This window comes from Dromaius novaehollandiae, chromosome 1, assembly GCF_036370855.1.
Source record: "Dromaius novaehollandiae isolate bDroNov1 chromosome 1, bDroNov1.hap1, whole genome shotgun sequence".
NCBI classification, from domain to species: domain Eukaryota; kingdom Metazoa; phylum Chordata; class Aves; order Casuariiformes; family Dromaiidae; genus Dromaius; species Dromaius novaehollandiae.
The window spans coordinates 200,305,091-200,330,654 of record NC_088098.1 but is presented as its reverse complement, the minus strand read 5'-3'; the positions used below and the strand labels follow the sequence as shown (position 1 = coordinate 200,330,654).

General features: G+C 45.1%; 1 protein-coding gene across 2 annotated transcripts in view; it reads right to left on the bottom strand.

The window, feature by feature from the left end:
• ARHGAP20 (Rho GTPase activating protein 20) overlaps positions 1-4,405 on the bottom strand; it is a 64,476-nt gene extending 60,071 nt beyond the window's left edge. The window contains exon 1 of one of the 2 annotated variants that reach the window (XM_064505042.1): positions 4,254-4,405. In XM_064505042.1, coding sequence (XP_064361112.1) covers positions 4,254-4,352 — 99 coding nt within the window. In that variant the 5' untranslated portion in view covers positions 4,353-4,405. The remainder of the gene's footprint in view (positions 1-4,253) is intronic. The other variant, XM_064505043.1, reaches the window with a different exon arrangement.
• Between the last annotated feature and the right edge of the window lie 21,159 nt (positions 4,406-25,564).

The window sequence follows — 25,564 nt, the reverse complement described above, 5'->3', positions numbered from 1 at the left end:
AGAGAGCACAGCAAGGACAGAGACTAAAGGCTAACTCAGAGCAGAAAGAAAAACTGATGAAAGAAACTATAAGTCAAAGATATTCTACCAACTCTCTCCCAAAGGTTACAAATTCTTTGGAAGCTCTGATGTAAATGCATGAGAAAGATCTCACCCATTTACATCAGAAGTTGGAGAAATGGAAGGTTACTGAATATGTGGAGGAGGGAAGTGCAGAATATTAAGCCTGTGGGTCCTCGTGCCAACTGCACCTCATCCACAATGCTCAGACCAGCTATGCTGGCTGTGGTGGCTTCAGTGGAGTCAAAGGGTCCCTTCAACCTCACATAAAGCAGAAACGGCAGCACATGGACACAGTCCTGCCTGGCCTTCTGAGCGGCAAGGCTGTCCTGGCAGCAGTCTGCAGGCAACAGAGGGTGTTGTATCCACTGGAATCCACCACACATGGATACTTCAAGCAGCATTAAGTCTTAAGCATCAAGACAATGATTTGATACACGCAGTTCTTGAATACCAGATCCCGCATGATATGCCAAGTTCCTGCCTTTCCTACTGCCACTGTGAAGGACCAAAAAAAAACAAGATCAGGAGGCTTATGAACTAGAACACATTATTTTATGCATAACTTTCAGATTCTCTCATGGACAGACAGAGGAGGGATTGCTAATTCTGGATTTTAACTAAAGAAGCATCACGAGGCACATTACAACAATACGTTATGACAAGTCCGCACAGCCTGGGAAGGTGATTCCACCCCAAGGACCAGCTACACGGATGCCACCGTTAAAATAGGGGCTCTATCAGTCCTCATCAGAGATAAAATTGCTATGGCGAATGCCTGCAGGACAACAGGAATTGTCCCTCACTTCGCTAAATGATGCTGGAAGTGTTTCTGGACAGCTGAAGTTCCAGATGATAGCAGGAATGATTTTGACAGAAGCCCCCAGGTCCTCAGCCAGGATCACAGCAACAGGACAGAGACTCACAGAAAGGAGCAGTCTCTGCCTTAAGGAGCTCCATGTTAAAAATAAAAAGTAAGTGCATGAGATCAAGGTGTCATCAAGTATAATGGCAAATACACGCCCATTTCCCATCTTTGCAGAGTCAGACAGGTGAGGATTATGTACAACTACCTTTACTTCTCCAGCACTGTTAATTTGCCCGAACCCTGTGCACTCGGTAAGCTGTTCTGGAACGCGGGAGCTCTCCCTTCGCCAGCAGGGAACAATCGCCGCCTTTGTGAGCCGGAGCTCGGAGAAGCGCCTTTCTGCACTCACGGGCTTCCACGTTCTAAGTCTCCAACCACAGATACTGTTTTGCTCGGTGTGCAAAATGGTACATATCTTACACAGAGGAATAATATCTTCTTATGGACAAATGGTTAATTTTTGAACACATTTTATGAGTAAATATAAAACATTGCTGAGTCTCACAGAAGTTGTAAGTAGTCACTTGAAATTTTCAAGGAGGCAGCAAAAAAACTAAGAGTGACAGCTTATGTTACCAAATATTGTTTTGTGTAAAATATTCAGCATTTATTGGGATCTAACTCCTCTAAAAAGAGAGAAGTGAAACACCAGAAACTCACAAATACAGTTAGATGACCGCAGCTGCTATTGCTGACACAGTGTTACTGGCATAAAAGATGTCTATGCTGAATAGTTTGTTTTGATAAATTTGTAGAAATAACCTCTATCAGTATAATTGCTCTTACTCATGTTACTTCAACCCATTTCAGGTTGCATCAATTTACTGGTATTGGTTACTAAACTAAACAGACAGTATAAAACTTCTGTGTAGGCCAGCCAAGCCCAGTGACTCTGGAAGTTCAGTAAAGCGGGGAATCTGGAACTTTCCAAAAACATAACTAAAACATTACACTTTCATGTCACCTTTTAGCAGGGAGTCTTGAATGCCTTATAAACAAGTAGTAGAGAGAACCTGCCATTGTCTGTGAGGTAGGTTAGTGTAATCTACCACTGTAATAAGAAAGACTTCCTCTGTTGTCAAAAAATATGATGCTTTTGCACTGTGTAAAGAAAAAACACACAGAGGTATATGTGGAGTCTGTAGGACCTAAGGAGTAAAAACAAAACAAAACAAAACTGTCATTGAGCTCCAACTGCAGGCAAAGTTAGGACCCGCCCACTGCTGAACAAGCATTAAAGCAAGAATCTTCTTCCTCAGATGCGACAGGAAAGACGGTGCACCAACAGGCTCAAGGGCACAGCAGGAACGTGGACAAGCAGCAGGACGTTAGGCTCTGACGGGTGGCTGGATGTTGGTGGCTGCCTGTGTTGGCTTTGCGTGGGGTGCACAGCTCCCTTCTCCTGCATGGAGCAGCCGGGCTTCACGCTGCTCCTCCCCAGGAAGATATCCACATGTACCCCCGGCACGTGTGCCTCCACGCTGAGGAATTCCAAAAGGGCTGCCGAGGTCCGTAAAAAGTAATATCCTCACTCCCTTGTCAGCACTGGCAAAAACAAGGTCTGCGTTTCTCGGATTGTGGGCTCTTTGGAACAGGAGTAGGAAACACAAGTGCTACCATTAATATGTGTCCTCAGATTGCTGAACCATAAAGTAGCTCATAACAAGGAATTTTCAGCTTCATAGCATTTGAGTATCCCTTCTCATTTCAGGTGGGCATCTGACATCAGGGCTTTGCCACATTGCAAGGTACAAGGAAGTCTGTTTTCAGCCAAAATCCATGAAACGATAGAAGAAAAACCAAAGCCATACATTTAGCTGCCACAAATTAGATCACAGTACTTAGAGATGGTATCTACTCCACCACATTGGCTAGCTAGCTAGCAGAAGATACACCACCACGTTGAGTGGGTGTATCACACTCCCTCTTTAGAAACCTATCAGGTAGTAAGCACAGTAATAGCATGGTAGAAGTCTTGGCCAGACACACTCCAGGCGATCACTTCAGTTATCTGAGCACTGAGAGTTGCTGCTGTGAGAAGAGGTCTCCAGGCTGTGGTCAGGTTGCAGCCACGCACCTTGGCAGGGCACGGCACATGCGGACACTTCCCATGGAAATGCACAGCCCAGCTTCCCAGCCCAAACTGCTGCTTCAGCAGGCAGAGGGGGATCGGGCTCCTGTCTTGCCCCACAGTCCCCCGGTCGGCAAAGCCCCATCCCCGCTCAGGAGCAGGACTGGACACAAGCTCATCCTCTGCTACCGTGGATCCTAAATCATGTCATCAGGGTCGGACAGATTTAATAAAGGACACTGTAACCTGGCCAGTCATTCTAATCCTGCCAGTGCATTTGGCACTCAATAGCACTGTGCTCCCCTAAAGACCAGACGGAGGCACAGATTTAAACGGCACTGAGAGGCAAAGCTGGGAAGGCAGGAAGGTTCCCAGCTCCACTTTGGGGAGAAAAACACTACAGCATTTGCTAAACTAAGGAGGGAAACGAGTTCCTATTTTACACGGTGGGAAAAATGTGGTTATTACAGCTCACGCGTTGCAGTAAAGTATATAGCAGAAACACGCACTTGGCTGTACGGAGAAGTGAGCATTTTGAGCTTGATCATGTCAGATGCTGCAAAGCTATTCCCAACACCAAATAGATTTCGCAGCCGGCTCTGAAGACGGGGTGACACGCTTTTCCCCAGCACTTGCGAAAGCCTCAGCGAGCGCGCGGCACTTCACCGGGAAGCTGCTCTTACATCTCTCCTGTCCAAAGTGTGTGTGAGAGCATCCAGCAAACCCCCCAGCCCCTGCGCCGCAAGCCCTTCCCTGGCTCCCCGCGGCCATCCCTGCAGCCAGCCCCTCTTGGCACCGCTGGATACCGGTTCAGCAAACCAGGGCGGCTCCCCGCACACCCATCCAGCAGATCCCCCGACCCCCACCCAGCAAAGCCCCTCAGCTCCCCGGGGCGTCCGCGCAGCAACGCCGCCTCAACCCCCCCGCACACCCGCGCAGCGGAGCCCCGGCTCCCGGGACGCCCGGGCAGCAAAGCCCCTCGGCGCCGGGGAGCCCCGTCCAGCGAAGCCCTCCCAGCTCCCGGGGCATCCGCGCAGGGCGCCGCTGCCACCGCCAGCCCCGCGCCCGCCGCTCCCGGGACGCCGCGCAGCGCGCCCTCCCGCGGTTGCCCCTCCCGCGGCAGCCCCCCGCCGCCCCGGCACCGCGCGGCGCCGCACGGCCGCGGTGAGGGGCGCCGCCGGGTGCCCGGGGCGGCGGGGGGCGGCGGCGGCGCTGCCTCGGCCGCGGGGCGCCTTCCCGCGGGGGCGGCCTCACCTTCTTGCTGTCGGCGGCGGCGAAGACCCTGCTCTCGCCGCTCAGGGAGGACGAGCGGCCCGGCCCCAGGTGCTCCTGTTGCGGGGACATCACGTCCATGCAGCCCCGCGCCGCAGCCCTGCCGCCGCGGGGACGCCCGCGCCGCCGCCGCCGCCGCCCGCACCATGGACAGGGCGCGCCGCGCCGCGCCACGCCCCCGCCGCCGGCCACGCCCCCGGCTCCGGCCACGCCCCCTCCCGCAGGTTCGCGCCCCGCTCTGCGGCGCTGGGGGCTGTGGAGGCAGGAGGGGCAGGGAGCTGATGCGCATGCGTCGCCTGTCGGGGGCGAAGCGGCGGGGGCGTTCGTGCTTGGAAGGGGGCGCGCGCCCGCCCTGCGCCTGCGCGCGCGGCACTTGCCGGGCGGGGAGGGGTCAGTGGCGGGCGCCAAGCTCGTGGGCAGCGTGTGGGGTGGGGGAGGCCTGCCCGGCCCCCAGGGGGCCCCGTCGGGACCCCCCCGAGGTGGGGGCCTGTATGGCCGTGGAGGGGGCCCCAGCATGGCCCTGCAGAGGTGGGGCATGCCCGGACCTGAGGGGGTTCTGTGGGACCGCCAGAGGCAGGGGCCTGTATGGCTTTGAGGGGAGCCCCAGCATGGCCCCTGGCAGAGACGAGGGCCTGCATGGCCCTGAGAGGGCCCTGGAGTGGCCCCCCACATCTGCACAGTCCCAGGATTTGCGTGGGTGTTTCGTGGTCCCAGGTTTAGGGTGGGCGTTGCATGATCTCCGAATTGGCCTCCCACCCCCGGAAGGCAGATGGGTGCAGAGACACAGTCCCGGAGATGCCCTGGGGCATCCCGCCACCCATTTGAGCACCAGACTGGTTGCAGGTGTGAGGAGGGCCCCAGCACGCAAGGAGGAGGCTGCTGCAGTGGGGTGGCTCAGAGTTTGCCCAGAGCAGCACAGGGGAGGCTGAGGGGTACGTTGTGCTCTAGGAAAGCAGGGAACAATAAGGAGGAAGAACCACCAGTTAAGCTAATGGATCATGTTGCCTCAAAAACAAATGGGTGTAAATAGGCTATAAATAAATCTCGGCTGGAAATAGAAAGAAAGTGTGCTAACTGCAATAACAGCAAGGTTGTGGAATAGCCCAGCCAACCAGAAGCAAAAGGCATAGATAGCTACTTGAAAGATGGTGGTTTGATACAGCTATGGTGTTTAAACATTATCACATATCCTTATCAAATATAGCGTCTTCAGCAGCAAGGAAGCACTCCTGATCACCTAGGAGGTTCTTTCTTACCCTGTCTTTCTACACTTGATGAGAGATATTTTTATCTCCAGCCTTTCCAGCTCTACATGCATTTTCTCTCTTGTTGACCACAAAAAGAAAAGATAAAAAAAAAGACATCCTGCTGTCTTACATGCAGCTTTTCATTTTTACTCCTTCTGCCAGGGCAAGTTTCTGTATCCCTGTGATGAACTGGATGGGGAACTGATCTAGCTTCAAAAAGGTTAGTTTTCATCTGGATCAGTTCCCAGTCTGGTTTACCTCCCAGATGCAGAAAAATATGTGCTGCTTCCATAACTTGATGGAGGCTGCTCTTGATACTTGGTTCCATGTTATGTGGCCATTTAGGCCCAACATTTGCATGTGACAGCGCTTCAGTGATCTCTTTGTTTAGATAGGTATGGGCACCTGCCCTCTCCTTGCACCCTCGTTTCTGCACGTCAGCAGAATCATGGAAGTAAAGGAAAGATGAAATATTAAAGCCTGGGATGCAATATGAGTACTTCTGCCTCCTCATGCAGAAGTACTGTCTTTTCCAGTATCCAGCTGTTAACTTTTCCTTCCCACTCCCTGCCACCTCCACATCCCTAACTTAAAAAAGACTGATCTTCACATCTGTGACCATTAGGCTACTGGGAAATGGCTCTCGTATAACGCCATGCCTGTTTGTCAGATTTCGGAAAGCCCACCAGGCTGCCCCTTTTCTTCTTTTTCTTGAGAAAGAGAAATGGATAGTTAGGGCAGAGGTTTATATGTATTATGTATATTAACATTTTATGAGTTACACCATTTCCTGTTCATTGAATTTGTACCATCTTTCATTTGAAGCATAGAAGACCTGAAATGACGCATTCTTGGTACCTGCACTAATTTAGAAGCAGATGGCCATACATCACAAAAGCAAACCAGCATGTAAAAACTTTCTGAATTTTTAAAGCACGAGTCTTCAAAAATCAAAAATCATAATGTCAGTTGATCTTTGCACCTAGGGGCCCTGGAGCCAGCTGTGTGTCCAGTCGGGTGGCAAGCTGTGATTCCTACTTATCATGCAGACCTTGTTCAACTCTCTTGCATGTTTGCCTGTCCCTCTGCTCACATCCATTCGGTTCGTCTCCCTGTTGCCTCTTGCTCCACCGTGGTCCCAGCCTGGGAGAGCTGGGTCTATGCAGCTGAGCATCCTCTGGACTGGCTGTGAGCAGAGCAGGCTTCTGTCCCATGGCCCCAGGACTGCTCTGCGTGAATGAGCCTCACTGTGGGGTCCTGCACACTGCAGAGGATCTGTGTTGGCAGTACCTTCATGCCAGAGGTTCACGGTGTAGGAAACAGGCAGATTTGGGGATGGAGGTATAAAATTAGCTGCGTACATGCTTATTTTTAGGCAAGTTGGAAAAAAGCGCAGTTGGAGGTTTTCTCTGGCTCTGGACCCAAGGCTGTAAACTCTTGAAGCAAGGACTGTTACTACACAGTACCCAACACAATGGAATACGATCCTGATGCAGGTCTCTCAAAGCTCCTGTGATATGGCTAAGAAAAGATTTATCAGAGTAGAAAGGAAACTGTACAAAATGTCTATTCAAAGCCTGGAATATATTTAGCAATTTGGCAACCTCCTCCCCAGAAACATTTGCAAGTGATGATATTCTTGGTGATGTTTTGGAAATTAGACTTTAAGTATATATTTATTTTGCTAAGGAAATGTTACATAAGCTTTCCTAAATGCTCACACATGCTTAGATGTGTTCTTTTATCTAATAACATAGGCACATTTCCTACAGTATTTATTGAATCCTGACTTTTTCGCCTACTCACTAAGATAAATAGATTAAAATTCATTTACTAGGTAAGGAAGATCAGAAAAGAAGCTTTCTTCTCTGTGTCTCGCAAATGCATATGCAAGCATACAGACAAAAAATTTTATTTAGTTGTAGTACTTCCCTTATACTAACATTCACATACCTTTTGTTAACCTGCTCTGCCAGAAAAGCAAACGGGATGTTTTGTCCTGGAGACATACAGCTCTCAGAAGTGACTCAGAGGAAACACGAGTTTACAAGCCATGCTTCCCCTCACTGCAGCACAAAAAGCATTGCAGCCAAATGACAGAGCAGCCACAGAGTGAACATGCAGGATACAATAGCAACGTACAGGCAGCCTGGAGCACAGTACCTATAAAAAGACCTTTGGTGCAGAACTGGCAGCTAGAAGGTCACACACCTTACAGTGATTAATCTCAAAGGGTAAAAATAAATAAACAAATCCATCAAGAACTGCCAGAAATGGGAAAGAGGAAAAATAGGTCTTCCCAAAGGACTGTTCAGAGCTTAACTGATGGTTTATTTCTGGCAGTTAACAACTTAACTTGTTTTTTGATTTGAATTTGGATTTTTGAAGACCCTTGAAAACACTGATGGCTCAATGGTGTGCAGCGCAGAAACAATTCATGTGATGCGATTGCAACCTGCACAGCATCCCCGAAGTGCAGTTTCTGCATGACCGTCCCAATTATCTGTGCAGGGATTCCCAAACGGAAAACCACCAAGTCTCTCTAACCTGCTTGTCCAGGCTGTGGACAAAACCAGCTGGGGGTGCAGAAACTCCCAAAGGGTCTGGTGCAAAGCCAGCCATGGGAATGGGGCTACTACTGCCAAAGGCAGCTCAGTCCCGTTCATCTCTCAGCCTGCAGGGCAAGAGCTCACGGCCAGCCCCAGCCTCCGTCCTGTTCTCTCAGTGCTTCTGGTTATCAGCTTGAGTCCTGCCCCGCGCTGAAGCCCCCTACCCACTGTGGCTCACCTGCCTCAGAGCATTAATGCGCAATGGTGCAGGAACTGCAGTGCAGCTACTGAGCTTTCCCTGGACTGGGGAGAATAGCGAAGAGGGGTCTGTCTGTGCCTGAGCCAGAGCACTGCAGGACGGTGCTGGCGTTCGGTGGACCCTCTCCGACGTAGGCCAGGTCACTGGAAAGACTGCTGGGAGTCTTTTCACTGTTCCTTGCACAATACTAACACTGTATAGGTTTTTACATTAGCCTGGGTCTTTCGGACCTGTATCAATCTGAACAATGCAAAGATGAGGTATATAATTACACCAAACCTTCCTTAAGCTGCACCGTCTGTCACAAGTACCAGCTAAAATGCTACTTTAGCCCTATTCTAGAAAAGACATAGAAGGCTCAGAAAAGAACATGTATGTTAGAAGATTTTATTTCTATTGCCTTGGCCACAGTGTTGTCTGAAGACAAAATACTGTGGGGACACAGGGAGGGTTGAGACATAGAAATATATAGGTGTTGTAGGAAAAATCATGTTTGTGCACAAGACACAGGAGAATTACTCAAGAGCAAACCCATCCAAGATGGAAATATGACCCTGTAAATCTGCCACATTAGGAAAACCCACAGTGTACTGTTAATAAATGCTAGATACACAGGCTGTAGCTACTTCCAGTTTTTACGAGCTTTCCAAACATGTTAGCACTAGCAGACTTTTGCTTCCAAGAAAATCATGATATCCAAGGAAGTACGTTAGGCTAGAAATGAGCGAGTGTTACTTAACTTGCCAAGATGCACTGAATAAATATGATTCTACCAAACCTGCCCCTAAAAGATGTCTGCCTGCATACTGATTTTATGAAACTCATAAATGCCTCATGCAATTAAAGCCATACAGTAGATCAAAACTGGAAGCTCCAGAGACAATTATATTTACAGTGACATCTGATGCACCAGCTTTCTGTTCTAATAACCTAATATCTAGAATCTAATGCTGCTCATGCATTATAAGTAGCTAAAAACAGGGCTTGCGGAGGACTGTATTGTGGACAGATTGAAACAATTCAGATGGAGAAAAGCTCAACTGAAAAGAAAAGCTGGAAAAGGAGAACTGGGTGGATGACTTTAACAGCTTCACATTATCCTCAGCTTGGAGTTGTCTGGCTGGTTCTTAGTGTAAATTAGAGCATCCCTTGGGAATGCTGACTAAAAGCCATTCTCTCTTTTTTTCTGGAATTCAGTATAGGAGATTTAGCAGGAGATATTTTCCAGCAGAAGGTTCCCCTGTGGTGTGAATCCCTCATTGCTCAGCTTTACAGTATTTGCGGTTGCTCCATGCCAGAAAGGCTGTGGTAAGCTAAGAACATCTTCGACACTCCATGATCCCCGAGGGGGAGACAGAAGAAAGCCCAGATGCCAAGCCCTGTTTTTTTGTTTTCATAGTAGTTTGCTAACAGAATGTGGAACTCACAAACCGTCTGGGATTCAGGCCACAGCAGTTATTAACACTTTTTGCATACAGGTTCACGTTAACAGGAAATACCCTGTTCTGTCCATCTCCATGCTCAAAAGTTTGCAGGGTCTTTTGTGCCAGATGCTCTGCCTCAGAGACTCTGTAAATTCTGAAAAACAGCTCACTTGCATAGTTCTGTTAAAGCTTGTCAAATAAACAAAGATGTACCAGCTCTTCCTCCCTCCAAAAATGTAGGATGGACCAGTTTGAATGAGGAGTTTGCAGAATGTGGAGTCTTTCCAGCAGTTGTAACAAGCATGCATCTCTTAGTGGGGACCCCAGTTAACCACTGTACTGCACAAATGGGGTACTGCACAGTGCAAGTGCTGGGAGAGTCTGAGTGTCAAGTGCTTCACATGATATCCTCACTACGTGCATTCATTTCCATCCCAGCAACGTCCTATGGAGAGCCCTCAGCTCTGCATTATGTTTAGGCTAGTGTTTCAGGTTTAGATTTCAGTGCTATGGCCCAGCTAGAGCTGTCTTCCCGATATGCGGAAAGATTGTCATAACCTGGCCTTGCATAGGAACCGCTCCTGTGACGATCCCACCAATTTTTAATATCCATTTCAGCCTTATTACATATGCTGTGTGAAATTCAGTCCAGCACATCAAAGAGAGTTTTGCCTTTGAAGGGCTACATGTTTCCTGCTAGCAAACATTGCTCTGGTTTGACTAAGCTTGATTTTGTAATCAGTGTAGTTAAACCATTACAATTCTTGTGACCAAATAGGGCCAGCATGAACACCTCAACATTTGTATGGCCTGATATCAACACCACCCATAAGTGAGTGACATTCATATTTTTCTAGCATTCACATTTTCCCTGTTTTCCTCATATCTTACTTTTGATTTTTATGCATTATTTCCTTTGTTCATATTAATACACTTTTAAGATTATTTATTTTTTGTTTCTCAGCACTGAAGATTTCTTACTGTCATTGCCCAGAGTCCAAGCTTTCAATTGCAAATTGTGAGGCAAAGTTAAAAGTCAGTAACTGGATATTCATCCATGAGAGATCTCGCATGGGAGGTAAGTATTAGACATGAAAGGACAGCATTTAATTTAAGATAAGGCCTAATCTCTTCCTTTTGGACAACATTTCTGAAGCAAATCTGTGCACTTGCACCTGCAGCTGTTTAACTTGTGCTCTCAGCTAGATGGGTAGTGGTGCAAATACTTAGAGCAGTATCTGCAATGTAATCATGAATACAAAGTGCAGGTGCCACTAGAAGAAGGGAGATCAACTTTTAGGAAACACACACTAAGTATTCAAATATGTGCAGGGGACACACTTCTTGAGTATGAGCTTGAACTTTCTTAAATCTCACTGTACACCCATCACATTAATTGACTCCTGGAAAACCCCCAGTCCACAGCACTAACAATGATGCTCAGCAATGGGGTTGGTTTCTATTCATCGAAGTGTACTTGAGAAAAGATATCCTATCACCTAAAATGTGATGAGGGTGCGTTATCAGTGCTTGTCCCAAAATTACTGTTGAGAAAGCTATTGTCTGCAAACAGCTCATAAATAACATGTACTTTTTTCTTTTTTCTTTTTTTTTCTTTCTTTTTTTTTTGGTATAGCCAGGTTTTGCTGGCAGATTCCCTGGAGCTCTACAAAGTGTTGGCCATATAGACAGCCTGATTCTCATTTCAGTGGGCCGAGGCATGGAGCAATAAATTACATAACATGAGTAAGGTTGGCATATATATGCCCTGTGAGAATTGCACATTCATAACAGGAATGTTTATAGTAACTAGAATGGGAAGTTATTGGGGTTACCTTAAGAATATAGCATCTTTGTTTTATTGCTGATGGGACTTAAATTTATTGGAAACAGAAAGGAGACTGTTGACATTGGCTCTTAAGGTAACATGAAGGAATCTCCCTTGAACAGGGGACCCTTTCGAGTGTAACATGCAATCATCCATAAAAGTTATCGCATTATCATCCTTGCTCTGGATTCATTTCAGGCATCGGTTTCACTCTCTCTAATTCACAACCTAGACAGCTTTTACCGTGAGTGTGTTTAAGAACCCAGAGGGCCATATTTTTTGTCAGTTTGTGTTTTTAACACACTGATGGATTGTATTGCACTTCTGATCCCTCCCTAGATTTACTATTTTCCATTTACCGTAGAGACTTCTCTTTTTCTAACAACTTGTGGGACTGTCAAGCTGTGAATGACAGACATAAAAAAATTGTGGGCAAGATTTTTAGTTGTCCTTTCACAACACATTGCAAAATCTTTCACTGCAAGAGTGGGATGCTTTTAAAACTGACTCAGATGAATAAAAAATGAGCTAGACATCCTCCTGCTGACTGGGACTTCAAGCAGAAATAGCTGTATTTTTCTTGTATACAGTGTTGAATTACTCAGTATAACCTGATGACCGTAACCTCAGCTTCTGTAAACCAAGGTGGGAGCCCAAACTTTACTATACTACATCAAGTGAGGATTGGGCTCTCCTGATTGTCTCAAGCTCTAACCATATCACTAGTGGTTTACAGATTGAATGGTCCATTTGATGGAGACCGAAATTCTTGTGTTCCAGCTTGTGGATCTGCTAGCTGATGTGGGCAATGAGGAGTGCCAGACTCCAAATGGAGCTTGACTGCATTGACTTGTGCTGCAGTGAAAGATGGTTGAATTGCTGGAAATCCATCATCAGGCTGGAGCAGCTCTGCGGAGTCCCTTGCTAGCTGCTGAACTCCCTCATTGCTCTGCAGTTCCCACAGGGTCCCCTCCGCCTCTTTACTACCTGCAATATCACGCCATTTGAAGAGGAAAAGCAATGGGTTCAGGATGTATGCAAGCTTTTCAGACACCAACATCATAATCATAAGAAACAGATTTAGACAGGACCTCAGGAGATCAGATAACCTCATTTACCAGTCAGCTTTACCAATGTCTTTCCTAAAGGACACCTAGATAACTTTGTCCATAGAAATTTCCACCGATGAGGATTTGCAGCCTCCCTTGTCAGCTTGTTTCTGCACTGCATTCTCCTTACAATTAGAAACTGTTTTTCCTGATGTCTGACTGAAATTGCTTTCTCTTCAGTTAAGCCTATTACAACTTGTCCTAAACCCAGGGGATATGAAAAGAGTTTATTCTGTCCTATTTAGAGCTACCTTTTACATGTTTGGTCACTATCTCCCCACAATCCTCTTTTCTAGACTAAACAATACCAAATCCTTCAGTTTTTCCTTGTAGTTCATAATTTCTGGACCTCCGATCAATCCTGTGCTCCTCTGAATTCTTTCCATTTGGTACATACCCTTTCTGAATTATGATGTCCAAAGCTGGATACATTTTGTTTGTAAGGAACATGTGATCATGCACATGTTTCTCTTCCTTTCACGCCCCACTTCCAAAACAAATGTTTCTCAGCAATTTTATTAACTGAAGAAAGGTGTAATTGTCTGGAGGGGTATGAGAAGGTTGGCAGCCCATCATTAATATTTAGAAAAAATATCCATTGTTCTCCGTGATGGCAGAAAGCCATTCAGCAAGGAAAAATGTATTAGCTTCATGTTTGCTAAGTGTCATTATAAATGTTGGAGCCAGAAAATATACTTAAAGTTATTCAAATATTTGGATGGTGTAAGTTTAGATAAGATTCCAGCAGATATTCATACTCGTTTCTCAGTATGAAAGCTGTGACCCAGCATTTCGACTGAATCAGCAGGATATTGGCCTTTGTTATCAAGCAAAATGTTGTCTCTTCCTAAATGGTTGTTACTTTTAAATTAACAGAAAGGTGATTGCTACTGAAGTGCATACATCTAGGTGGAAACCTAAACCATGGGATAATTATTTCAGGATTCAAACCTGAGAAAAAAGTTTCACTGCTGTAACAGTTCGCATCCTCTTCAAAACAGAAACGTATCAGATTACCTGTAAACTTCATTTGAAATTAAACTTCTGCAGATCACAATGTGGAAGAAAAAGACACCCAAAAAACTTGCTAACCTATTTTGAAAAAAAAATTTCTCCAGCACTCTGGAAGAGTGAAAAAGCACATCTCTGTGAATATTCAGGATTTTGAGCACAGGAGCAGTGAGAGAGAGGATCAGAAGCCAAGAGAAGGGGGTGGGAAGGGTGACGTGGGAGGAAGAGTAGGCGCGGAGCTGACAGCCACAGGGATGCTGCTGCAAGGAACAGCACGTGCAACAAGAAGGGAAAAGAAGGCGGCACGAATGGTACAGGTGCAGCCCTTTGTGGTATATTGTATATTGGGCTGAATATATAACAACCATCACCATCATTTTTGTTGGTTTACTGATGTTATTAGCTGTGCACTGTTCATAGTTGACCTGTACAGACCAGATGGGAAACCTCTCGGCTGCTTTGCCTGACTTGCCTTGGGAGCAGGGAACAGCATAAGCTTGGCAAGTGAACAACTGGATCTTCCTTGAATTTAAAAATAGCTACATAAATATTGTGTATGCATTAATTATAACTGTTACAAGGGTAGAGTGTGGAAAAAAACCTAATTAATGAGAGGCATGTTGAAATGACTTCACTGAAAGCCATGCTTTTTTTCTTAAAGGAACACGACTTTTTTCTTTCAGATGCTTTTAAGTATTGCACTTAGAGGATCTAGCTGTCAGTGAGAGCTTTCTCTCTGGAGGACCCTCAGGCTTGGAGCCTGATAGCTGGTCACTTTAAATTAAAGTTAGCAATATACCATTAGTACACACTGCAACACACTGCAACACAACTGAATGTGAGTGTTAGGTAGGAGGCCAGACCTGGCCACCCCATGAGCAAGGCTGCTGCAGCTCCATGTCCCAGGCCCAACAGGGGCAAGGCTGAGCATGTATCCCCAATAGGTCCCCACACAAACATATATACAACACACATACATATATATGTACGTGGCCGGTCACACAAAGCAACACAGGCAGACACAGGTGGCACTCACATGAGCCTTGCCCTGTTCCCCTCTCTGGCTGGTCGGGGGAAGGTCCATGTGTGGGACATGTACATACCCATCTACAGCGTCGTCCCTCCGGTAGCTGGGCTTAGCCAAGGCACCCCGTAGCTGCGCCTGGATCCCCAGTCTCCCCAGTTGCTGGCACCTGAGAGCACGCACGCACACACACACACACACACACACACACACACACACGCGCGACAAGTAGAGTCTTCACCCAGGAAAACAGATAACAGTTAGAAAGGCATCTACCAAGAAGATGGGACTGCGCTCAGCAGGCGCAGGGCACAGCCACACAAGTGTACTGACCACCCGGGGCAGGTATTATTTGGGTTCCCTGTCTGCCGCTGCCTCTCCGTGCTCTTTTGTGCCTGTAGAGACAAGCTTTTGTGACATAACCTAAAAAAAACCACCTTAAAATTATTTTGATGTAACAGGAGGCAGCACAGATAGTCATTAATGCAACAGGATCAGGATCTATCCATTTAATTAAAAGACTGGAGAGAGTACTAAAGAGTTATGCTAATGGCAGGCCTCAGGAAAAATAAATGGAATTGCATAGTTAATCACTATTAGATGCCCTGGTACCATCTTCTCAGGATGAAATGCAAGTCTACTAGCTTCACATCTTATGTATTTGCAGATGTCAAAGCAGAGCTGTCTGTGGCGATGTATAGAAGGCCAGAAAAATTTAAAATACAGGCTAAAATTAGTGTCACGAAGATGGTCATGCATTTATTAAATAGAACGATGAAATAGTAATCAGGACTACCATCCAGATTCTGCTGCCATTCAAGGTTCAGTGCTTAATTCTGCACAGAAGCAGTTTGCCGTTGGCTAGAAGACTTACAGGTCAGTGGAAAATGTTGATCCTGAGAGGCCTGTCAAGAAAATGAGTGAATTATGGGTTTTGGCCAAGTCATGTGCTTAGTAGGCCAGTTTTGGTAACCAAGGCAGCAAAAAATCCAGTTCAATGAACTCAGATTAAAATGCATATAAATGTATAATCTAGAGTTTGCAGGATTTTTTATGCTTTGCAGTATGACATAGTGACACATATTTTTATGTCCTCAGAACACTTCAGCTATCATCAAAAAATGGTTGAACTGACACTGATGTCACATTATCCACTTATTTGAAAATATTTTCTGGCCCTATGCTTTATTTAATGCTTTGCAATGTTATTTGGATGCTGTAATTTCACAGTCACCTCACTGGATCAATGAGGAAAAGTAAAAAGCTGCCAAATGAATGTTATTTCACATACTAAGTCATCAGTCACTGCCTAGCTTACCCCTCCTTCTCCTCCACCTGAGTGCGAATGCATTAGAAATATTCCAGGAAAGCTCTTCTTCTGTATTAACATGCACGATACTCATAAATCATATTTCTTTTACAGGGGATTATAATCTAATGTTAATGAAGACTCTAGAGTAACACCGTGTTTGAAAAGGAAATTGAGCCAGAAGCGAGGTTGATATATGTTCATATACCTCCAGCGATATCAGTGGAACCTCTCTGAATTACATCAGTTTAAGAGCTTTCCCATTCTTTTTAGTTCAAAAGTTTCAATTGGCAGAATAATAAAAATCCTCCATCCCATCTTGTGAATAGTTTACATTGCAAATTCCAAAGTCCTGACTACTCTGCAGAATTGGTCCCAAAACACTGCAGTATTGCTGTTGTCCAATACAGAGCCTGCTTCCCATTTGCTGTAAGGCCCTTTTAGACCGCTCCAGCAATGTAAAGGGCTCCTTACTTTAAATGAAAGCTCCCTTTCATTTAAGGCCCTTTTCCAATACGAGGTAAATGGAAGGAGGTCTGAGTGTAAAGGCAAAGTTGTGCTGTAGTCTTTCAGGCTTTTACAGGAAAATTTGGTGCATCTCTAAATTATGTGGCAGTTTTCAGTGCACATAAACAGCCCCTGTGCCAAGTAAGTCTTGCTTGTGCTGTAGCATGTAACAAGTCTTGATCCAAAGAATTTATGTTGGCTCCTTAAGTTATAACTTTAGAGCCTATCTTTTAACCCCGGCTAGTCACACAGTCCAGCAGGTCAAGATCACTTTCAAATTCATTAACCTGCTAAATCACAAAAATATGCCAGAATAGTGCAGCCTCCACCTGCCTCCCCTTGCTTTTCAAAGCACCAGGAAATAGAGAGCTGCTGGCTGCTCTCTCTCGCCACCCCAGCCACCCCGACACCCTGCCGTGCCCTGGGCCCTCCTTCGCTGGGTCCATCCCCTGCTGCGTGGGGTGGCCCCAAGGAATCAGCGCTAGTGCAGAGAAGGGTGCCCAGGGCTTGCTCCGGAGGCGCTCGCAGCTGCAGGGCCATCCTGCGCCCTGCTCCGTATACACTGGACTGCACGCAGGGAGGGTGGCAGGTATTTTCAGATACGCATTCATTTGGTGCCTAACCAAACCCGGATATTTCTTTGAACTGTGTTAGAGACAGGGAGAACTAAGGTGAGCTTGACTTGCCAGCCTGTGGCTTTGGTGGCTTTTTCAATTGCTTTGCGATTGCTTAATTAGCATATAAGGATTGGTATATAATTGGCATATCCACATTAACTAATGAATAATGGGAATAAACAGTAGGGAGAACTATGATTTACCATTCTAGGGAGTTGCATCAAAAGGCTAGCAATCAGAGTGGGCTGATTACTAAAAGCTACTTATTTTACTCAGTGCTTTAAATACTATTAAGTATGACAGTAAAATAAATAATTTTTTGTTAGGGAATAATAGTATCCTGCTGCTAAATTAATAACTAAATGACATCCTGGAAAGACTTCCATTATAAATCTGACTAACTTTCTGGTATAGACACTGACTGATGTAGAGTGGGTATCATTTTATCTACTACTTGTTGCTGTTGTCAAGTGAGAATTGCTGACAGTGGATCTGAACCAGGAGCTTTCTTGGCTGAAATGCCGCTCAGCACCCTCCATAAAGCATTTATAAGGTCAGATCCCAGCCTGTAGGATTACATCAGCTCTGGTGGATGTTTTCATATTGACCAATATAGTATTAATTTTTGTTTCTGAGTGGTACTGGAGACTTACTGGAGTAAAAGTTGGTATCCTCACAATACTGTAGAAAATGTAAAAAGAAAAATGAAATGTAGCTCAGTAGAATAATCGTGTCTGATATATTGTGTGTCATATCTTAGCCCCCCGCACAAGGGACAAATGGGATGGTGATAGCTGAAAACCTCTGAGAACTTTGATTTTGCTTGATTTCAAGGTTAGAGTTTTCTTGTAGTATAATCACGTCTTCTTTGCCTTCCACACTATATTACAGCAAGCAGTATTTTCTGAGGCCTAAAAAACGTATTTTCCCATGTTTCATCCCAGTTTATTTTTTGTTCATCTTTCTGAATATCTGCGAGCATTAGTCATTTATTCTCGATAGTGCTCACTTCCTGCCTATGCCTGAGGCGACTTTGGGGATAGCTGGCAGCAAAAAGTAGACTGTAGGCCAGATAAATTGTTCTAGGCATTATATTGCCCCGATCTATAGGTTGGCTACCCCAAGGCTTGGCCGTTAGACCCAGTTTTTGAGAAAGAATGAATCAAAGGCTGGTATCTCTGGTCCCTTCTGAGGTGCCTTTACCAGATGTTTTGCTATCCTTGCTAGCGCTGTTTGCAGTTCTTCAGCCAGTTTTCAATCCATGTGACAATGTTCATTTCCAGGCCAATTTTGATTATTATTCTTTTGTGTGAGATACCCTATCATTTGCTTTACTAAAATCACAGAATATTTCCTTTACGTCATTCCCTTCATTCTGTAATGGTAAAACTCCATCATAAAATGTAATCAAGACTGTCTGGCAAGATCTTTTATTTAGAAACACATGTGGCTTATTGCACATAATTCCATTGCCCTCTTGATGTTTCATGATTATATTTTCGATCTTAATGTTACATTAATATAGAGGGGAGGGGGGAAGAAACATTTGTTTCATACCTGCCTAATCATTTTTTATGCATATATACATTTACTATAATGCTGAGCACATATGCAGGGGAGCTATTTTATTTTTCCATGTGGTTTAGGCTCTTTGTTTATTTTATCATTAATTCTCAGTGAGAAGGTCATCCTTTCCCCCCAGATGTTTATTACTTTAGCAAAACAAAAACATTTCTTTCATAACTTGCATCTCAGATCTAATACTTGTAAAATGCACTAGCAATGCCAACGCAATAATGGCTTCAAGAACTTTCTATACTCAGAGCTGTGGTTTACCGCTGTGCCATGGTTTACCACAATTTCGCATAGGGCTGTATCTTTTAAACAGTAAGTCAAGCCCCAGCCAATGAAAAATGTGTGAAAAAGTAGTGCTTGGGGCAGGGGAAAGATTTGGGAGAGATTTGCTGCACTAATTGCCTTCAGCTTTTCTTTTTCCTTCCATTTTAAAAGTTCTTTTCCCAAATCTGTAGCAATGAGAAAAAGGGTGATTATCAGGAAATCTTTATTTCTTTACAGTTTTCGGATTCCCCAGGGGAGCAATATTGTCCGTATTACCTGCTGGCTGACCCCTCTCGTAAGTGCTCCCGCGCTGCCTGTCCTGGGAGCCTGCTGGCTGCGAGACCCCTGCCCGGGTGGCGGTGGGTCCCCATCACCCAGCGCTCGACCCCCCGCCAGCCCACCTGGCTCAGCAGCCCAGCCTCAGCCCTCCACGGCTCAGCCAGGTTGACCTCCCTCTACAGAACATTTGGACATGGAGAAATTGGAAAATTCCAAAGGAGAAGATTAATCCGAATTTTTCAATTACATTTTCAACCTTGATATTGCATTAATGTGGAGTGAAAGTGGGAAGACACATTTGTTCTATATCTGATCCTTTTTCAGGTATACGTACGTTTCCTAAATTGCAGACTGCATGTGCATGGAAGCTTTTGAGGTTTAAATATATTATCCCCACTCAGAAATTCCATTTCTGTAGGCTTTTAGCTCACTTTGAGTGTACCCAGCTACTCCTGTAACTGCATTGTTTATAACTAACTGCAGAGAGGGCAGGTTTGAAAATAAACTCAGATATGCCCAATAGAGAACCATCAGGGACAAGTAAATAAATTATATTTTCATATATCTATGAACATAGGGGTGTGTGCGTATACATTTTGTCCTTGGAAATCTTACAGATGTGTTTGCAGAGATGAAAGACTTGCATTCAGCATGTAAGAGAAAAATGAATTGGTGGTTTGGAAGGGGATGGCTTGTATTTCTGATACGACTGAAGCTGAATTTCTTCAAATGGAGTCCCTATTTTTGCCTTGATAGCATCAAGGTGAGACTTCCTAGAAAGATTTATTTTACTAGCTGAAAGCTGAGTAGGTATCTCTGAGCAGCTGGCGGTAAGGACAGGAGATAGGTTGGATTAAATCACCATAATGAACAGGTTTTGATTTAAGGAGAAAGAAATATTAAAACTGACATCAAATTCCAGCTGTGACTTTTTTCTCAAAAGACACAAGTTGCAACTACTTTATGCTGATCAAGATATAAATTTTTTGGTCTGGTACTGTTATAGCCAAGATGTCAGAGATAATGTTACTTGATTTATAGTTTGTGGCATCCACTTGACAAGAAGGGGATGGAGCTGGGCTGTACAGTACCTGCACAATAATTGCACCAGCCATAGTGGCTAAAATGGTTCGTTTGTTTTCCTCATTGTGGGATTTTCGCTGTAGGCAAGTCCGTGCTAAGCCAATATTTTATGTCAGGCTTCCTGCAGGCAAGGATGACAGCTTTGTGCCAGTCAGCAATTTTGTTGATTTTGCCCGGAAATATTTTCAGTTGTTTTTCCTACACTTGCACCAAAACTGAATTTCACGCTAGCCACTATTCCATGTGCGACTCCACAGGCAGACTTTGAACTTAGCAGAGCTGTAAAGTCAGCAAGTTATCTGTGAGGGGGTTACAACTTTTCCATACCTCAGAGATCTGGAATTCTGATTATGTCTCTAAATTAAGTTATCCTGTGGAAAGCTGTTGAGTCACTAAATTATCTAAAGCTTATTTTCTGTTCTGAAATCATAACACTGAAAGAAATGAGTTCAGCTCACAGTGGTATGGTTGGAAGTAGTAGAGTGGGAAACAGCAGTATCCAGCTGAGAATGACAGGGTGATGCCCAGGAGAACGGAAAGTAATTGAGGTGAATCAGACTCAGTCTGAGGGAAATCTGACCTTGCATCCAGGCTCAATTCAGGATTAAGCCCATCATAAAAAAAAGCAGCAACAACAACAACAACAACAAAAACCCAAGCAGGGCAATGTTTGAAATGTAATTTTTCATACCTAGCTAAGCAATCCACAATGTTTTGGTTTCCAAAGATCAGTTTAGTTAAGCTTCCTAAAACAGGGTCTAATAGGTAAACTTCAGCTACACAGGTAGAAGCTCCAAAAATCTGTGCGCCTTCTGGTGGCTCGTCTTGGGTCTTTTTCAGAAAGAACGAAAACATCAAGTGTTCTGGTAAAGTATTGCACAAACGTTGCAATGGATGGGAATCTTGGTTCTTGTTTTGCAATCCTCTGAGCAGTGCCATGGAGCCACCATCCAGGGAGATTTGTGGGAACAGACTGGACAAACGTCTGCTAGGAATGCTGGAGGTGAACTTGGTCCTGGCTCAGTGACGGCTGTTGGAGGAAATGATCTCAAAAGGTAACACCCCATCCCATATTTCTATAAGATGGGGGCTCTAGAAACTACTGAGGGGAGTAAAAATTACTTTTATAAGACAAGACTGTGTCTGAAACAAAAAAGTAAAATCGAACACCTTTCACAAGCTTTCTGCTTTTGACTAGGCAATTATTATTTGTGATTATTATTACTTGTCATATAAGGAAGTGGGGCCTGATATTTTGGAGGGAGTATCTGTGTGTTGAAATTGTGAATAAAAGGTCATGGGATAAATATGCAAATGTGGAAAAGAAAACAGCCAGCATTTGTGTGCAAAACTACAGAAACATATGTTTTCCTATTGCTTTTGGGTGTTGTTATCCGCTGGAAGAGTGATCCCAAATGTCACCTCTGCATGCAGTTGTCCACAGGGAGCTTCCCACAGTGAGGAACAGTGGACTCCCTTCCCTTGTCCTTTTAGGTGAGATTGTTATTTAGCATGTTGTACTTACACATTTCTGATCTCTCCTCTCTCTACCCAGCAAAACTCAGTATCACGTTACACTCACTCTGGCTTTCTGGATCGTTATAGTGGCAGATCAACAGATTTTTCTCTTGATCACCATAAAACAATAACAACATGTTTCTTTTCCCTGTGACATCAAGGGAAAGACTCCTTTAGGATAAATCTAAGGCACTATAATCTTTTCTGTTTATCCCAGCAGGTTTGCTTGTATGTATTTCTGGCTCTTCAAGCTCCCTGAACCTCTCGTGTGCACACACATTCGTGCACACATACACCTGTCTAGACAGTTTCATTAATTTTCTGCCCACCATCTGCTCCGATTTCCTCAGTCAGTTTTCAGCTGACTGCTCTGGCTGCCTGCAAGAGCGCTATGGCACCACGCGACGGGCTGCCACCCCGGGCCCTTGCCAAGCGCTCGTCTTTTCTTCCTGCTCTGCTGCACCACAGAAAGTTGTAACGGGAGCCAAACACATTGTCCTGACTTCCAGTTGTGAAGAGACTGCACATCCAACCCTCCTGCAGCCCTAATGGAAAGAGATGACTGAAACTGTGAAATCCAAATGGCCTGATCTGAGTAGAGCCACATAACTTCCCACAGTTTTGAGATTAGGCCAGTACACAAATCAGCGCAAGCGGGAGAGCGGTCCAACTGGGAAATGGCCTCTACAATCCTTGGATAAGGGTGAATATCTTAAAAAGTAAATCTCAGAGGCTGCATTTCGCAAGCTGCACTCACAGAGTGGCTCAGCTCCTTTGCTGTGCTTTGATACACTGCAACGGGAAGTTATTATTTATTACATAATTAGTGGACGAAGAGGATCCATGACAGTAATGAAAGTGACTTCTGTTTTGAAACTCGATAATTGCCATTCAATCATTGCACACATTATGTTATTATATTACAGTCATAGCCAGTCAAATGAAGCAGCAAATCCACATCAGTTTCGAGAAATAATTTCTGTCCTGTTGACCAGGGAGCTCCATCTTTCATGATCCCTTCAGGTAACTGTTTTTCATGGAGGCCCCAGCAGCTGGGCATGTGTTGAAGTCCACTGAGAAGCTATCCCCAACCACTGACCTACTGTCTGTCACTTACTCCCAGAGAGGGTCTCTTTCCCCCTTTACGACCAGTGTTGTCCAGATTTTTGGATATTATCCATTTTCCCCTCCCTCCCCGAGTTCTGATTCTGTCCGACTCCCCCAGTCCTTCCCCATCCTTCCCATGAAGCAGAAGTCAAAATTCTTTTGCTTCCTCTTTTTACCTATGTCATCACTGAGCTCAGAAGAGATCTGGGAGAAGAACATCTCATTCAGCTGTGCACCTTCCCTGGTGTTCGCCAGAGCAGAGATCAGGCTGGGAGCAGGAATGCTTCATCCAGGCAGGTGGCTGCAGTGGGAACTCAGCATCAGGGCTTCTGATGCCTATTCCTTGCATGGCCACTTGCTGTGTCATTGCTGGCAAGCGATTTGATGTCTTTGCCTCTGAATTCTGGGTTTATCTGGAGATATTTCTTAACCAAGCAGTGCAGATTTATGCAAAGAAGACAGAAGCCATGAACTACTGAAAATAAAGACATTTGCCAGGAAGCCAGATGAGGCAAACGGGCCTTTTTTCTTGTTTCCACCAGCATCGATTCCTCTTGTTGGCACGTCTAACAGAGATGAACATTTCCTCTCTAAGTAAGAAATCTTATGTTGACCTGGATAACAAATTGCCAAAGTCATTCCGTGAAATGCCTCAGACATTAAATTTGATATCAATTTCCTTTTCTCACCCTAAATTCTGGTTTTTTGACAACCATGGTTAATCATTCCTACAGGCACTGTAACATGCCATGCAACCACACCTCACAAACATAATGAGATTGCTCCATACCACTTCCATGCCCTTGGGTCTCTCTTATTAAATACCAATAGCAAGAGGTCAGTCAAGTTCTGGCACTTTTATGTCCGTGCAAATGTATCCCATATTTCTTAACAAAGCTGTGTGCTAACTCAAAAGGTCATTACTTACTGCACACAGCTATTTCTCCATGTGAAAGACCGGAGTTCCTCTTTTGTGTAATCTGTCCGTTTTATGTTCTAATGACAAAGCAGAGATATTAACTATTTCTTCTATATGCAAAAGAAAATTGGTTATTTTATTGGATAATGACTTCATTGCAAGAAGTTACAAGCCTCCCTTCTTAGAGTGAAATAGTACAGTGTAACTCCATTGTGAAAAAATAAAAATTGCCGATGTCCCACCGGCACCTGTAGTCAAAGCAGCCTTTACAGAAAAGCCTACTGTCATGAAAAAGGTGGAAATTATGGTTTCACTCTGGAATTATGCTGCTGGAGATCAGTCAATGGGAGCTGCTACCTGAACGCCAGGTTATGCATGAGTATGTGTAAAGTTAGGCACTTGGTCTGAAAATATTTGTTATTTCTAGCTAGATTAATCTGTATTGCTAATTACTTACAGTTCAAGCTATTGATATGTTGTCTGTCAAAAGGGTTTAACTTGGCTTTCCAATGTTCCCTTTCCATTTTTGCCTGCAGGGCTGGTGCCTGTTGAGGCTTTTGAGGATGAGCACCAGGAATCCACACTGCAGATGCTCTGGAAGCACTTCTGTTCCCAGGAACAAAACACAGATGATTCCTGGGAATCTGCTCGCAGATGGCCCTGAACAGAGAGGGGCTGCTGCAGCCATCAGCTACATGGTGGGCTGTGGGGCAGGGGTGCTCCTCAGCCAAGGGGCTGCCCAGAGCTCCCATGCTTGGCAGGGCCACGCGGTAATGGCCGGGCAGCCCTCGTGGGCTTTCTCTCCAGTACTTTTCCGCTTGCTTGCTGATGTGTCTAGCTGTATTTTTCAGAGCTGCTAAATATACAGCCAGCCATAGGCTTCAGCAAGCAAACCACAGAACCCAAACAAAAGAAAACTCATTCCTCATTTCCCTCTTTTATCCGCTACCAGACACAAACGACTTCTGCAATACTTCCCCAATTTAAACATGTGCAACTTCCCTGCAAGCCTCTTAAATAAAACATCCTCTTGGGCTAACGTTGGCCAAGCTGCGATCCAGGCCCACGTGTTTCTCCCCGCAGTCTGCTCCAGGCTCCCTCCTCAGGCGCTTGCTCCCTCTCCAGCGTTCAGCACGTGCTGGAGACCAGCCCCTCGCTCGGCTGTTGAACCAAAGAGCTGCTGCTAAATGCTTTCTAGACTGCTGGGGGTATTTTTAAGTGCTGCGCTCTGGATTCATGGATGAGCTGACTGGCCCAAGCAGGTGTGCCGAGGGCATAGCTATCCCTGGTGAGCCTCGCAGTGAGCATCGTGTTTTTGGAAGCGGCGTCGAGCTTCACGGCCCTGACGTCACCCCCGGCGCAGGCCCACAGCAGGTCCTAGGCCCAGTTTGTAGGAGAGCTCTTCTAGCCTACCACCAAAAACCCAGCACCAGGCAGCAACCTGTGCTGGAGGCTGTTCCAAACACCTCTCTTTTGTATCCGTTGTTGTCAGTTAGGTCCCAAAGAATAAAACCACTGTCTCCTTTGATTGCCTTAGAAGAGCAAATTTCCTTGCTTTCAGGTAGCATCTTTTTTTAAAAAATGCAATATTCTGCAAATGGATTTGCTGTACACGGAATGGAAAGCCTCCAACCAACAACCTCAGTCGACAAACTATGAAGGCG